Source organism: Vicugna pacos, chromosome 3, assembly GCF_048564905.1.
Source record: "Vicugna pacos chromosome 3, VicPac4, whole genome shotgun sequence".
In the NCBI taxonomy this organism is placed as follows: domain Eukaryota; kingdom Metazoa; phylum Chordata; class Mammalia; order Artiodactyla; family Camelidae; genus Vicugna; species Vicugna pacos.
This window is the reverse complement of record NC_132989.1, coordinates 90,460,702-90,476,450: the sequence shown is the minus strand read 5'-3', so window position 1 is coordinate 90,476,450 and position 15,749 is coordinate 90,460,702. Positions and strand designations below refer to the sequence as shown.

The following is a 15,749-nucleotide window of genomic DNA, read 5'->3' as shown; positions in this document are numbered from 1 at the left end:
TATTCAGAGCCATTCCAAGTATTTCTATTAAAATACTGTTTTTTTTCTTACTCATTCCTAAGAGGCTCTTCTTTTCATATTAAATAAATGAGCTCATTGCCAGTGTTATCAACTTCCCTATTTTTACTTTACATAAAAATTTATGACCCCTCAATATTATAATCTGTATGTAATTAAGTTTAATCTCTTATTTTAGGGCCTGTGAGTATGTTTTGCTTAAAAGGGATTTACCAATCTAAGATTATTGTTTAATTGTTAATTTTCCCCTAGTATTTACTGTTTGTCAATTTCCCCCCTAGTATTTACTGTTTCACTTTTAAGTCTTTCATATATTTGAAATGTATTTTGGTATAAAGAGTGAGACAGAAATCCATCTTTGTTTTGGTTTTTTTGCCTCCGAACAACTAGCCAGTTCTGTCAGCCACACAATATGCCTTTTACATATGTATCTGAAGTATAATCTTCACCAAAAACTTAAATTTTTCAAGTGTTTCTGGAGTGTACCTTTGGAATCTTTATTCTGTTTCAGCACAGTTTAACCACACAATGGAATACTTTGCAACCAAAAGTATCTTTAAAGAACTAATAGGCAAACTACAATACTCAAAGACAACCCTGTTTTGAATAAAATGGCTCAAATTATAAGAAAATTCATTTCCCTACATTAATTTAATGTCATCCCCCAAATATCAACATCAACAAGATTTGTGTGATTTCACATGCTGACTCTAAAGTTCAGAGGAAAAAAATTCAAGAACAGCAAAGAAGACTCCACACACAAAAAATGGGGAAGTAACTAGACTAGCTATTAAAAAATTACAGCTCTTTAATAGCATGGTAATGAGACAGGAAGAGAACAAGTAACAAAAGGAATATAATGAAAGTCCAGAATCAAAACCCAAACATAAGGATGTAGTGTGGCAGTTCTAATCATTAAGGAAAGGATCATTCAAGAAAGTAGTATGGGAAAAACTGGTTAAACATGCAGCAATAAGTGAAATTTGATCCTTATTCAAGCCAAAAGTACAAAAGCACTATATGTGATCACATTTTTAAGACCTTGGAAAAGGAAATGGTCTTATTCTAAGTATAAAATGGAAGGCAGAGACCATTATAGAAAAAGACTGATGTATATGACTATAAACTTTCAATACTATACAAATAAGAATAGTCTGCCCTCTTCTCCCCTGCAACTTTTTATAAAGAACAGTCTTTAGAAAAGAGAAACTATCAAATTCTAGTATGTTTAGAAGTAGTTTTCCTTTAATTTCATATATTCACACTGACCTTTGAAGTAGCAATTGGCGGAAGTTGCCACTCTGTGGGCTAATTGTCAGATGATGGGACAGGTAATTACAGAGGCGAGCTCCCATGTAAGAGAAATTTGGGATAGATGTGGCCTTTCAAAAAGAAAAAAATGTTTGTATGACACAAATGCATCAAGTTATTAATGCAAACACTTAACAGCAACATTCTAAAGAGGAAAAACATTTCTGCCCCCAAAATTGTACAGAAAAATGTACAAGTCACCGATAATTGTTAGGCATAAGGAAATTAACTCTCCCTCCCAACCTTACCAAGAACCAGAATAAGTACAAAGAAAAACACTAAGGCCAGCTCCCCCCACCAGTTACCCGAGGTTAGCAGAAGGCAAAGGGAACATCTCCCTTTACATCAACCCATTTTGCACAAAATGTGTATATGTACCCAGTTGCATAGTATCAATTATGAATAAGAATATTTGCCAAACTATTGATCTGTAGTATTTCTCAGCAACAGGATGGCACCAACTTTGGCATCTAGCAGTCCACACCAAGACTCCCAGGCCTGTTTTGTGACCTTGGACATCACTAAACCTCCCTGAGCTTCAGTTTCTTGATTCTTAAAAAGGTGATTACGGTCCCTAGTAGGAAAGATTAACACTTAAAGAACACTCCAAACACATTTGGGGTAAAGAATAAATCAATACAAATAAGCTATTTTTAATAATAAGACAGTGAGGAAACACTGAGTATCAGACTGTGATACAGCCAAAGAAGTACTCAGGAAGTTCAACTTTCACTGCAGTTTTTAAAGAATAGTAGAGAACACACATTAAGGAACTTGACCAACATCACAAAGGTAGTAGTTAACCAGAGTCTAGATCTAACAAATGGCCTGATGCCCCTCCAACCCTATGTTTGGTCTAGTTACCAGTGTGTAACCTTAGACAAGTCATTTAACCTCTGTTAAGCTACGTATAAAATGGGGATATGAGTGATACCTTGCAACCACTGAGGATCAAAGGAGTTAACTGCAGGTCAAGTGTTCAGCACTGTTGGGCTTTGAGTAAGTACTTTATAATCATAACTTTCTATTTCTAATTATTTCCTTGCTCACACAGGACCTTGTACATTTCTCATTAAGGAAGACTGGTTTCTCCTGACATCATATGTGTGTATCTGGTTCCACAAAAGACTTGAAAGTCAAAATGTATACTTTAACCATTATTACCATGGCCTGTTTCCCTTTATTTTTAAATGATCACAATTTAAAGAAGTTCAACAAGGCTGGTTTTTGAAGTTTCCCACTTCCCTGCTACACCTCAATTTTACTTTCATAGACAACTACTTTCAGTTCTTTCAGCTAAAGATTTTAACCTCTGTATCTCTATGCTCTGTGATTTTTGAGTTTAGACATTATTTCTTACTAGTTTCTCACCAAGGAACGTGGGCATTTGGTTTTCATCCTACGTAACCCTACTCCATTCCACTAGTTCCCCATCCTTCTGCCTACCATTATGGTTACACTATGATTTTATTAGTTTTGTGTTTCCGTTTATAGCGGCACCATGTATGACACTGATTCCTCCTCTTGCACAACTTTTGTTTTCCCTACACTTAATTTTTTATATACTTCTCACTAGTTTGTAAATTTCTTCCTGGGACCTTCAAATACAGGGAGTGTGCTCATCTTACCAGGGAAGCCTTCCCTGGAGCCTTCTGCCCTATTACAGTGAAGCCTGGCCCCTCTAGGACTGCCATGTGCATGGCTATTGCCTTGGGATCTCTGTTTACCATCATCTAGGTGATTCACTTAGTCTCTCCTATAAAATTTCCCATTTGCTAGTTCCCACGTTTTCACCCTTGGCTTCAATCTTCTTTTTGGTGGAGTACCTCCTTCAGTAACTTCAAGAAGGATTATGATAAAGCTTCAAACTGGTTATTCAGTGCAAAAAGATCTAGATAGTCTAATTGTGTTTTTAGATTTTCAAGCAATCTTTTTAGCCTCGCTCCATCCTTATCCTAGAGACTTTTTGGATCTTCTGTATCATAAATCAGGACAATTCTCAGCTTTCCCCACTGGCTTAGAATTCAACTTTTTAGATCTATCAAGTCAGTTACCACTCACCCACCTGCTTTCTAGTCTTAAAAACGGGTATGTCTATCTCCTTTCCCTGTACAAGTCCTATGGGTTTCTAGCTCTTTAAAATCCTGATACCGTCATCAGTGGTATTTGGTAAAGAATCAAAGTTGAATATGTTTAATCTGCATTTTTTTTGAACAGGTCTTTCGTTAGTTGCTATGAGTTCCCTTAATGCAACTCAAAAACACTGATAAATCTGTATCACTGACCCCAAAATGTTAAAATTTAAAAATAATACTAAGTACATATTTGAAGCATTGGCTTTGAGACAATCACAGAAATTGTAGTTTGTTCAGTTACAGCCTTTCTAACCAAATCTTTGTAACCAACTCTGATTAAGAGTATAATAAGAACTATAAATAATATTATAGTTCTGATATAAGAACTATAATCAAGCAGCCTACTGAAGAGCTGAAATTAGGCCAAAACCAGAAAAGCAGTAACAAGTAAGTGTAATTCTTCCATTTTCTTAACTTATATTCCTTTTCAATCCATACAGAATCCGAAAGTAGGAATCAGGACAAAAAAGCAGTTCTATCTTCCTAAAATCTCAGGCATTTTCAGACATTTAAGAGTTGGCCAGGTAATACTGAGGTCCAGTAACAATCCAAAACAAACCAGGAAGTGGCCAAATGAAACACTAGGTAGCATATAAAAAAAATTCAAACTGCTATCATAAATCACCCTTTCATATATTCTAAATTTGAGCTGCTCTTTCAGCAATGACTTAAAGAACACTAAAGGTTGTATTTCTGTTTAATCCAACTCTGTTTTTGGCCAGTCTCACTCACTGACCTTAAAATTGTCTTCAAAAATCCAGTATTGTCTATTTTCCCCCACTTAAAACAGCATTAATGTGTCAATGACCAGTATGCTAGAATTAAAACTGAACTTTCTGTGAACAACCTAGACTGACATTAGATTTAACCAAATAAGATGTAAATCCTTGAAATTTTTAAATAAAGACAAGGAGAAATGTTAAGACTAAAGTCAGGGTGTTTCGTGGTCCTTTTTTTTTTTTTAAAGAATCATTTATGAGGCAAAAAAGTTCTTCAGTGATTTTTTTCTCCCTTACTCTAATAATAATGCTATATAATTCAACATCTAGGGGAAAACAGGTCTTTTTCGTGTATTATTACATTTAGATCCTGCAAAATGGTGGGGGCATGTTGGAAAAGAGATAGGATACTCATGTAGCTTTCCTCACAAATGCCATAGCTCCTTCCAATTGCCTGTATGGAGCCTTTGCTACACAGGAGGATTTGCAGTTCGGTTCTAGCCCTGGATCCCTAACAACAGGAATTTTATACAGGAGACTTAAAAGCTCTCATGAACCACAAAGAATCAAGGAGTGTGGAAGCTGGTGAACATGAACCTAGCCTCCCTCACCACAGGGAGCAGCCACATCCTTGGGCATCATGGAATCGATCCAGTGATCACCCTACACCATCAACCAACCTACCTGTTGATAGATGAGTTCCACAAGTTCTTGCAAAGCATCATCTGTTGTAACCCAGCCATTCAGGGTCTCTGCAAACTGTTCAATTTCAGTTTCAAAACTGCCAGGCTGCTCTGTAAGGTGATTCAAAAAATCCTGAACATATTCTGACAGAGTGGGATAATCTTCACAACCATCCTCATAGGACTCCTATACAGCAAAACGTAAAAAAAAAAAAAAAAAAATTTAATTCATGCAACTGTCTAAAATAAACATAAGGCAACTTTAAGTTGTGATGTCTCTAGCTCAAATGAAATTTCGAAGAATCCTTCACCTGCTAAAACCCACTGAGCTACCCTTCTTTCTTGCCCAATGGCCAAATGTCATAACAGAAGGGTTCCATCCAGCCAGCTAGGGAATTATCTTCTCACCCCTGGCAGATTTACTGAATGGCTGAAAAATAAAGTTTAAAATCAATATTTCACTACAATTCCAATATCACAATTAAGAAAGATTTACGGATACAGTAAGATCCAGGATTTGTTTCAAAATGGGAGGGGGAGCAATCAGAGATAGAAATAAGAATGGCCACCTATAGCTAACTACTGAGGCCATGGGGATTCATTATACCCTTCTCTGTATTCTTATAGCTATGTGACAATCTCTATATTGAAAAAAAGGTAAGGTCTGTCACCTGTCTATTAATCCCCAAGGACAGGGAAATATAGTTAACTGACTATAAAATAAAATAGTGTACAGTGGAGGGAGACTTTTTGGCTCCTATGTCCAACTAGCCAATCTTGATAATAGCACTGTTTTCAACTAATATCTCTCTCACCTTTAGTAGTTCTCAACCTTTTAATTAATGGCAAGAGGCTGAGCTGGGTGACTACTGCAAAAGGTTTAACAGTATCAATGTTTATACTGACAATGCCTGGAATATCACCCAAAGCATTTTACTTAACCATTATGATCCACTAATAACTATATTGCTTGATGAAACTTACCCCTTTCCAAAAGAAGTCAAATAAGAAACCACATGAAAGAATTATGACTACAATATGGAAGCATTTTATGAAGAGGTTTGGAAGCATTTTATGACGAGGTTAAGTTCTAAACTCAGTGACCACATAAAGAAAAAAAAATCATCACACTTGGTCAAAATTCCCCTTAGGAAAGCTCCATGTTGGGGATGGACATAAAATCTTAGTAGAAAAACTAACATAGCTAATTATTCCTCCACTGTTGATGCTGACCAACTGTTTCTTCAGCTGACTGCCATTTAGAGGCCATGTTGCTTAATTTTTATGTATCTCTAGACACTAAAGTGATACTTAACATGGCACTTGCATGTACTATGAAAGACACTCAGGAAATAAGATCAGCTGCAGGAAGAGCAGACTAATGTGCCCATATCATGCTTATATAGTGTTCATACTCTTATATTTAAATATTTGTCTGATCACACATTTGAATCCAAAGTACTCTATTGTAAGATAAAGGCATTAAACTGATGAAATACAAATTCATGAATTATAAACATTACAGCTGTGTGACTGAGGATTAAATGAGTAAATGAGTTAAGTGAGTTGCATCAGTAAATGCCCCTGGACTGGTAAGTAGCACATAGTAAGGCACTAAGTGTTCAACAATTTTTAAATTTTTAGAAAAGACTGAAACATATTCCAAATGCAAGAGTCATGTTCTCATACCTAAAGGGGCTAAAGCATAAAACGTATCCAAAAAGCAGAGGGATCACTACACTTAGGATGATACTCTATTATAAGCTACCAGCCACCAGCTGCATGTATAGCATGTTACTCATTCAAAACTGCTGGAGTGTTGCATGCCTACTGAATACCAAAGAATGTTCTGGGTGCTGGGAGTACAGTCATACCATAAATAAAGCAGACAAGTCCTCCTCTCATGGAGCTTATGCTTTATGATGGAAGGCACCCTTCAGACATTGAGATATAATGAAAATGGTCAGGGAAGGATTCTGAATTAACATCTAAACTGAGAAAGAGCAGAAAAAAAAGTCAGTCATAAAATATGAGGAAAGATATTCTATGCAGTGGGCACAAGAAGCATATAGGCCCCAGGGAGATACATACTTGACTGACACCTTTAAGAAAGGCCAGAACAGAAACTGAGGATGGGGCATTTGCTACTGGGATCAATGAGACAAATGAGGAGATGGTATGGGGTTTTGGGAACCACACTAAGGAGACTGGTTTAAGAGGCAGTGCAAAAACCACAGCAAGGGTGGTGGCTAGGGTGGGTTTGAGCAAGGAAAGACCATGTACCAACTCAAGTAATTTGCACATGGTCATATAGCTAGTCTTAAAAAATTGAGCACAGAATAAAGCCTGTGCTTTTAACCTCTATATTCCAAACAACCAACAAATTCTTAAAACCCAACTCTGACATATAAAACAAGGATACATGTTGCCAAAAACCCATCCAACAGTTCATGAACACAGAACTGGTTAAATATGTTACCTTATATCTGTATTATGGAATATAATACAACCACTTAATAAAAATGATATATTTACATGTATTAATACAAAAATTCTCTCAATACAGTGAATTAGAAGAGGATCAGAACCATGTTAAGTACAATTTGACTTTCTTAAGAAGAGACTTACAGGCAGTGGAAATTTCTGGAAAGACAGCCAAGGGATAATAGTTATCTTTGTAGGTAATGTTCTTATAAATACTGAATCTTATAAAATTGTGAAAGCAGTTAAGCATTGTAAGAGCATACACTATCTTAATGTTGACTATGTACATGTGTGAGTTTTACAGTTAAAGCTAGTTTAAGTTTTTATCTAGTTTAAGTTTCTGATGTAGTGCAGTTTTACAGATTTATAGTATCCTACTGTTAAGATTTATAGTACCTACTGGTAATGATAAAAACAGGCAGTCTACAGGTCTCAGCTGACAGTATTAATTTCTTGCTTCTATCAAATGTCATTCCTTTTGGCAAAATGTATTTTAAAACACTGACTTCAGTCTTTTTTTCCGTCAAATGAATGTAATTCTTTTAAGAGAATCTGAAGTGTGAAAGTAAAGGATGAAGTAGAGCTGCTGTGAATATAGCAGAACAGGGGATTCAGAGCCTGTCACTTGAAGCGAAAAAGGAGGCATGGAGTATTCTGAACAGATAAGCATTCTAACATGTTTGAATCAAAGCCTGGGTTAAGTTCTCCAGTACTAGATTTTTTAAAGTACAGATTTCTTCAGTCTTCAATGTGAAGTCAAATGGCTTCTAAGCTGAGAAATGTTTGAGCATTATTTATCTTTTTAGAGTTCTGTGACAAGAGATTAGGAAGGACATCAATTGGAAAACTCACTTCATGGTAGGCACTTTTCAATACACTGTCAAGAGATGAGAACCTTAGCCAAAGCAGTGGGAGTAAAAGGAAATTATCAGATACTTAGGTGGTGAAAACAGTCAAGACTACTCTAGTTAACTTGATTGAAAGGGGGCAAGAATGTGAAAGAGAAAATCAAGTCAATTCACCACCAAGTTTTTAGACTGAGCAGCTAGTTAGAACATAAAAATATAAGAGGTTTGTAGAAGATAAAGTATTTTTTATACTTGAGTTTGGAGGTGAGATCCTCAGATGAGGTCAAACAAATGGCAACACAAGCCTGGAGCTGAGAGGAAGAATTAGATTCCAGAGTTATCAGAGGTAGGTGGGTGATGGTTAGATTCTAGGGGGTAGGTAGTATCACCAAGGGAGGTAACAAAACAGAAAAAAGACAGAACCTCAGAAACTGCAGTCTGAAGGAAGGAGGAATGATCTGCAAATTGGGAGGATGTGGTACTGTCACAGAAGCCAAAGAAAAAGGTAAAAGTAGTCATAGTATCAAATGCTACAGAATAATTTCATTGGTTGAATTCTGAAGTGAATGATGGTTGCATTGTCTTAGGAGTAAATTAAAATAAAAATCAGTATCTTAAATATTCAGGCCTTATAGAAATAGGAAGAACTTTTGAAACACTGAAAAGGTACCTTTAGCACCTCACACAGGACCCACACTGGGACCTGTTAAACGTTACAGTTCATAGTATGGTCAACAAAACCTATTAAGATGAGAGATAAGAGGACAACAGATTTTAAAACCCCCAAAATGCCAGTAACTGTCACAAAAATAGTATCAGTACAATTAAGGAGATCAGTCTGCAGAGGTTTGAACAGTCAGTGAGAAGTAAAGTAGTACCAAGAGTGAATAATTTTACATTTTGGAGAATGTCACTACTGAAAGGCAGAAGAAAAACTGGTAACTTGTAGGGAGATGTTTTTAGAAAAAAGCTGGGATTGTGTGTTTGTGTATGTGTGTAAGTACATGCATGCGCACACAGGTGGGGAGAAATTTTGTGTCTTAATAAATGCTTTATGAACTCCTGTGTGGTATTTTCATTTCTCATAAGTGAGCTGTGATTAAATATTCAAGATGTAATGATTTACCTGAGAAGCAATGCCCAGGAACAGATGGATACAGTAACTTACTGGTAAGAAGGCATGGAAAACAGGAAATTCTAGCAGTGGGATTTGAGGAAGGACTGAAAATAAAAGGGCTTGGAGTTTCTGAAGAGTTATGAAAGCACAGCAAAAGACTATCATAAAAATTTTTTTAAATATCCATTCTTTGAGCAGATCCAGCTTAAGGATACCAAGCAATAGCTTCTCATAAAATAGTGTATGAAAAAAGCAGACTCAAGGAATTTCTAGAAACCCAGCCAGGACACCATGGAACAGAGACTCTGTGAAGACAGGAATTTTTGTCTGTTTTGTTTACTGCTGTATCCCTAGTCCTTGACTCGTGATAAGTATTCAACTATTCGTTGAATGAAACAGTGAATATAACAACTTTGAGTTATGGTTAATAAGGAAAAGTTTGTCTCACAACCAGATTTTACCTAAAGAGTCGGGGAAAAACAAGGATTTTGCTTTTCTGTAACTAAGTCAATTGAGAAAAACTCAGCTTTGACAGAGAGTAAAAGGGTAAGGCCAGTGAATATACTGGGGCAGGAGTAGCAAGTGTGAATGCCTATAGAATCCAGGTGGATTAGAGGCTAATGAAGTAAGCCAGTGAGCAAATCAGAGCTCACACTCCATCTAAAGGGGCAGCCTCTGTTCAGCTCCAGCCAACTTTTGCTCTGTCAAAATAACAGTCCAGTATGACCAAAGCTTACAATTTTAAGAGAAATCAGAAAATTCAGATTTGCAATATTTAAGTATTGGTAACTTATCATAAAGCCCCATTTAAAAAAAACACTCAGGGTCAAAGAAGACACACCTGCAGTCCACTCGTGAGCCACAGGCTTCCAGTTTTTAATCTGTTCTGGCAAACTGAGAACAGCAGGAGCTGACCTACTAGAGGATATCAAAGAATGCCTAAAAGATGGCAGTGGCTCAGACGAAGTGGCTCCACACGCTGCTCTCCTGAACTATGTATAAAACTTGTCGGTACATAACTGTGAAAAAAAAAATGCCTCCCTCCTATCATAAAATAGCCCAAATCAATAGGAAGAAAACAAATGAGGAACCATTTGTGGCTGTTAAGATAAGTATCCTTAAGGGTTTATTCGACTACCCAGCAGCTCTCCAATGGTTCCTTCCTCTCAAAGAGACATACAATTTTTTGGCAAGGATCCAAGCTGTTCTCATTTCTACTTTACATAATTGATGGCCCATTTCACCCCAAATCAGCTGCTCTTCCTGCTATGCCTACATTTTTCCCTCTCCAGCCCCAAAGCTCTTTTCCTAATGCAGTGTAAGATACATGAAGTTTCTAAAACATGGAATAAAGCTTTTCCATACTTTCTATAAAATATGGAAGTAAAGTCCTCCCACCCCACCCCAAAATAACAAAAAAGGTGTACCACCATTAGTTATCAAGTATATTCAACTTAAAAATCACAACTTAGATACCACACACCCACCACAAAGGCTAACCTTAAACAGCAAATACCTAGTGCTGTCAAAGTAGAGCAACTGGAAACCATACAGCACTCAACGCATATATTGGAACAATCTCTTCAGAAAAATACTTAGCAGTCTCTACTAAGCTGGCTACCCTATGTCCCAGAAACTCCACTCCCAGGTATACACCAAGAGAAATAAGGGCAAATGTCTGTCCACTGAGACACAAACCAGAGTAGCAGCCCTAATCTAACAGCCCCAAAGTGGAAGCTACCCCAATGTTCATCAAGAGACAAATGTTAATACAGTGGAATGCTCTGAGAATAAGTCACCTCCAGTTACATGCTACCATATGTATTAATTTCAATGTTGAATGAAAGTGAGGAAAATAATATATTCTATATGACTCTATTAATATAAATATTGAACAGAGGCATAACTAATGTTAAATCAAAATACTGGTTATCCTTGGAGAGCAATAATGATTAGAAGGGGACAGAGCGGGCTTTTGGGATGTTGATAACATCCTTTTTCTTAATTTGGATGCTGTTTGACTGAGTATTCACTTTATAAAACTTTGACTTAAACTTTGTGTACATTATTCAAACTCTGTGTACACTATTTTATATGTTAAAAAAACTAAGACAACAGAAAAGACAGGACTTAAGCTAAAGTACTACCATTTCTTAAATCCGGAATGGTCCCTGCCCGCTTTTAGCTACAATTAACTGCTATGCATTTACCTATCACAATTCCTTCCTAGATATTCCAATTGTGCTTGGTGTTTTCTCCTGCTGTTTAAGAAAAGTGTGATCAATTTCTAAAATTTTAGCTATTGACAAAGATAAATCTGACAGTTTAAAAGTTCTTTATATCTGTGTAAACATTTCATCAAAACTCCCTACATTTCTATGTAATAGTTAATTAGAACCAGAAACACTTCTATGTGTGTGTGCCCAGATGTGTACTTCTCAACATTCAAAAAGCCTACCTCAATTAGTCTACAGCAAAACCAGTTTGATTTACCCTAAAGCTACCAATGAATATTCAGCTGTCGTGCTAAAATCATATTAAAAATTAACTTTGCCAGGCCGCTATTGTGTAGGTTGTTCATGAAGTCTGGACATAGATTCAGTTTTATAGATTAAAGGTGTCCTTAACTTACATTAGGTTTATTAGTCTAGACAGTGTCTACAGACGCTGGAAATACAGCAGGGAACAAACAAGACTGCCTACTCTCAAGCTTATATTCTGATACCTTGAATATAAAAACTACAAAATATATTCGAGTCAACTTTGTTTCTCCATTTCAATAAATTCTTAAAATGTTTTTATGGGTAGTACAGAAAGCATCAGCATACTGATAAATGACACAGTAACCACATTATTCCAGTAATATTAACCCAGAGTTGTACTAAAAGGGTGTACTTACTGTATAATTAGAATAACTTGATGGGTAAAATTCAGGGGCGTTCACAGATAGCTTAGACATTAATACAGGAGCTACAACCACCTGGGGTTTAGCCATTGCTGACTCCGAGTTCTGCCGTGGGATGTTATCCTGTGAACTAGGTGGAGCTCTCAGGGGCCGCGTTTGTTCTGAGAAAGGGGGGAAAAGCCGTGTTACATGCGTTCATTCCTTTGTATAACAACTTACTATGTACTGAAAAGCCATCTGAGCAGGGCTGGCTTTTAAGTTAAACAAGAACCATCAGGAAATTTAAGGTTATCGCCAGGATATGAACAGAGAGCCTGCAGAAAGAAACAATAGACTTGCTTTAGCCCCTTTATGAACATATTTGGCTCCTAAATGAATGCTTGAGGGCTTTATTTTCCCTTTTTTCTTTCTTTTTTAAGGAGTCGGTTAGAAAGAGGTGGTTGCCCGCCTAAGGCCTCCCTTTCGGGGGCTGGGGCGGGGGAGGCGATTATTACTTCCTCCCGGGACTGCAGAACTCGGAGACCGCGCACCGCGCCCCTCCCCCAGCCGAGAAGCACAAAGGATTTCGGCGGCCACCTTCCAAACCCCGTTCCGGGCCCGTCCCCACCCCGTCACAACCGGATCCCTCGGGGAATGCTTTCGGGGAACCGGGGAGGGAAGGAGGAGACAGCGCGCCGACCTGGGGCGTGCGCGGAGGGCCGTGGGGAAGCGTTGGCCCAGGAGGACGGGGTCCCCTAGAGCGGCTCCGTACCTGGGAGCGCCCCGGGCCGGGGAGGCCGCTGGGGGCCGGCGGGGACCTCGCACTGGGCCCCTGGCGGCGGGGCCGTCCTGGGCTGGCGCAGCGGCGGCGGCTGCAGGAAGCCCGGGGCTTTGGGCTGCGGCGGCGGCTGGTGCCGCGGCCGCTCAGCAGGCCCCGCTCCGTTCGGGAAACCGCCGCCCTCAGGCCCGCCCCCTCCGCGGCCCAGGCCCCGGCTCCGGCCCCGACCAGCACCTGGGGCGCGATCGAAACCGTCCGACATGCTCCTCCTCCTCCTCCTCCTCCTCCTCCGGGGGCCGCTGCCGCTGCGCTCAGGAGAGGACGCGGGGGGAGGCGCCGCGGGCCGGCTCTCGCCGCCGCGCTCACTCGGGCCGCATGGAGGAGGAGGGCGGCGAGCCCCTGCTCGGCTCCTCCGCGATTCGGGCGGAGCGGACGGCAGCTGGAGCACCCGCCGAACCCGCCGCTCCGGACCGCCCGCCCCCCACAGCTACCCTCCGCTTTCCGACTCTCCCCTCAAAACTCGGCTCCCCCGCCTTCGGCGCGGCGGGGGCGAAGGCGGGTCACAGCGGCCCCCCGCGGCCCGGAGGCCCCGGGCGCGCCCGCTGCAGCTCCTCCCGTTCGCGGCGGGCGGACAACCGCGGCCCAGCAGGCCACCCGGCGAGCGGAGCCTAGGCCGCTGGACAGCCCTGCCCGCCGCGGAGGCCTGGCTGGGCCACCTCGACTCCCCGGCCGGGCTGAGGGCAGAGAGGGGCGCTTACCGCCGGCGGCCGCGGCCTACGCGATGGTTCTCAAGAGAGAAGTGCGAGACTGACGGTTGATGCCAGGAAAATAAAAATACGGGGGGAGGGGGCGTGGAGCCGGCGCAAGGGCTCGCGGACGCGCACCTCCGTGGGCGCGCAGGTGTGTTCAATGACCCCGCGCCAGCCGAGACCAGGGCTCTGGTCTGGAAGGGGGCTCTGGAAGACGCTCTACCACCTGCTACGTTAGCCGAAGGAGAGGGGAATGGGAACAGAATCAAAACACGCCGCCCGCCCCCCGCCCGTCTCAATTCACAGTAGGTTTTTGATCACAGTAGGTCACACCCTGACCAAGCTGTACTCTCTTCCCTTTTCTCTTTCCATCCGAAATTTTAAGAAAGTACCTTTCAATGAAACTCCCCTCTTTTCCATCTTCTACCAGTGCTGTCCCCAATCAAATATAGTGCGAGACACAAATACAAGCCACTTATGTAATTATAAATTTTCTAGAAGGCACGTTACACGAGTAAAAAACAGGTGAAGTTAATTTTAATAATATATTTTACTTAGGCCATACATCCAAATGGCATCATTCCAACATGTTATTAATATAAAGATATTGAGATATTTTCTCTTTTTTCATACTAATCAAAGTCCAATGTGTATTTTACGCTTTTGGCATATCTCATTTAGGATTAGGCACATTTCAAGTGCTCAACAGCCACCCGTGGCTAGTGGCTACTGCATTGCCCAGCAAAGTTCTAGACATTGTTTAATATGTAATTAAAAAAATCAGACCTACCTGATGGTACTAAAGCCAAATGAAGGATGAATATCAGTAATGAAAAGGAGAAAAAAATGGTCTCTTTACGGTTAGATAGAACCATCTTCACAGATTCTGATTGTAGCCCTGTATTTTGAGCAAGGCTTAATGCTTTTCAATCTTGAGAATCATTTCAGTTAAGAAAAACTCTCATTAACCATTTTCTTTTCTTGCTAATGAAGAAAATGTTAAGATCTTCAGCCAGATGAAAGAGAAAATAGCTTTAATGAGGGCAATCATGAATATGTGATTCATTCTGTTGATTGTTGGCAAAAATAATGAAGTCAGGGAAGAAAGCCAGCAAAAAGTGTGGTTCCTTGGTATTGAGAAAGAATGTAGGATTCAGAGTAGGCCAGAGGTTTGGTTTGGATCCTGGCCTTGACCCTTAACATCTGTGTGATCTTGAGTAAGGGATTTATTTTCTCTAAGTCTCATTGTCCTCGTCTATAAAATAAGAAGTATGTTGTAGCACTGAGCATGTAAAGACAAGACAAGATTACAGTTTAAAAATTAGATGAGGTAACGCCCATAACATAAAAATTGATTCTTTTATGTTGTTGTCAGTCACTTCTTGCCTGAACTTTTATGTAAGAAAGCCCCACAAAATGTATGCTCAACAACAGAGAGATATCCTGTAAGTTCCATTGACGTAGATGCTCCAGTCCTGTCCTGGGCTTTGGTTTGCATTCATCACCCTTTTTTCCCCCTTAGAACTTTTATGGTGGACTGCTCTTTTTCTACACCTGAGACTTTCTTATCTGAGGATAAGGCTATTCTGTATCCATGGTGACATCAAGGTATCTTTACAGCCCCTTTTGTTAGATAAGTTAGATAACAGATGCTGTCCTTTGCCTTCTCCCTATTTACTTTTAAGTAAATGTAGTCCTATTATGATATATGAAAAATGAACTTGGAGAGAACATGAACAGATTTTTTACACCGTTGTTGCTCTGATTCTCAGGCCTTCAGACCCGGAATGGAACTACACTACAGCTTTCCTGGGTTTCCAGCATGTAGACAGTAAATCATGGACCTTCTCAGCCTCCATAATCACATAAGCCAATTCCTCATGATAAATTCTACCTGTCTATTTATATATCTCATTATCTATCTCCTATTCTATTTCTCTGGAAAAACCCCAAGAATTTATACTGGGAAGTGGGATGCAGCTGTAACAAATACCTAAAAAATGTGTAAGTGGCTTTTAAACTG

General features: G+C 39.9%; 2 protein-coding genes across 4 annotated transcripts in view; one reads left to right on the top strand and one right to left on the bottom strand.

Annotated features, from left to right (window-relative positions):
• The window catches only part of PAIP1 (poly(A) binding protein interacting protein 1), a 28,411-nt gene extending 14,523 nt beyond the window's left edge, over window positions 1-13,888 (bottom strand). Inside the window, exons 1-4 of one of the 3 annotated variants that reach the window (XM_006207702.4) lie at window positions 13,736-13,888; window positions 12,215-12,381; window positions 4,868-5,053; window positions 1,288-1,400 (exon numbers count right to left, since the gene is read on the bottom strand). In XM_006207702.4, coding sequence (XP_006207764.1) covers window positions 1,288-1,400; window positions 4,868-5,053; window positions 12,215-12,310 — 395 coding nt within the window. In that variant the 5' untranslated portion in view covers window positions 12,311-12,381; window positions 13,736-13,888. Of the gene's footprint in view, window positions 1-1,287; window positions 1,401-4,867; window positions 5,054-12,214; window positions 12,382-12,971; window positions 13,526-13,735 lie in introns of those variants that run through there. The other 2 variants (XM_006207703.4, XM_072958738.1) reach the window with 2 other exon arrangements.
• Window positions 13,758-15,749, top strand: part of NNT (nicotinamide nucleotide transhydrogenase) — an 89,406-nt gene continuing 87,414 nt past the window's right edge. Inside the window, exons 1-2 of the mRNA XM_072958734.1 lie at window positions 13,758-14,031; window positions 15,499-15,591. The gene's annotated coding sequence lies outside the window, so the exon portion shown is untranslated. The remainder of the gene's footprint in view (window positions 14,032-15,498; window positions 15,592-15,749) is intronic.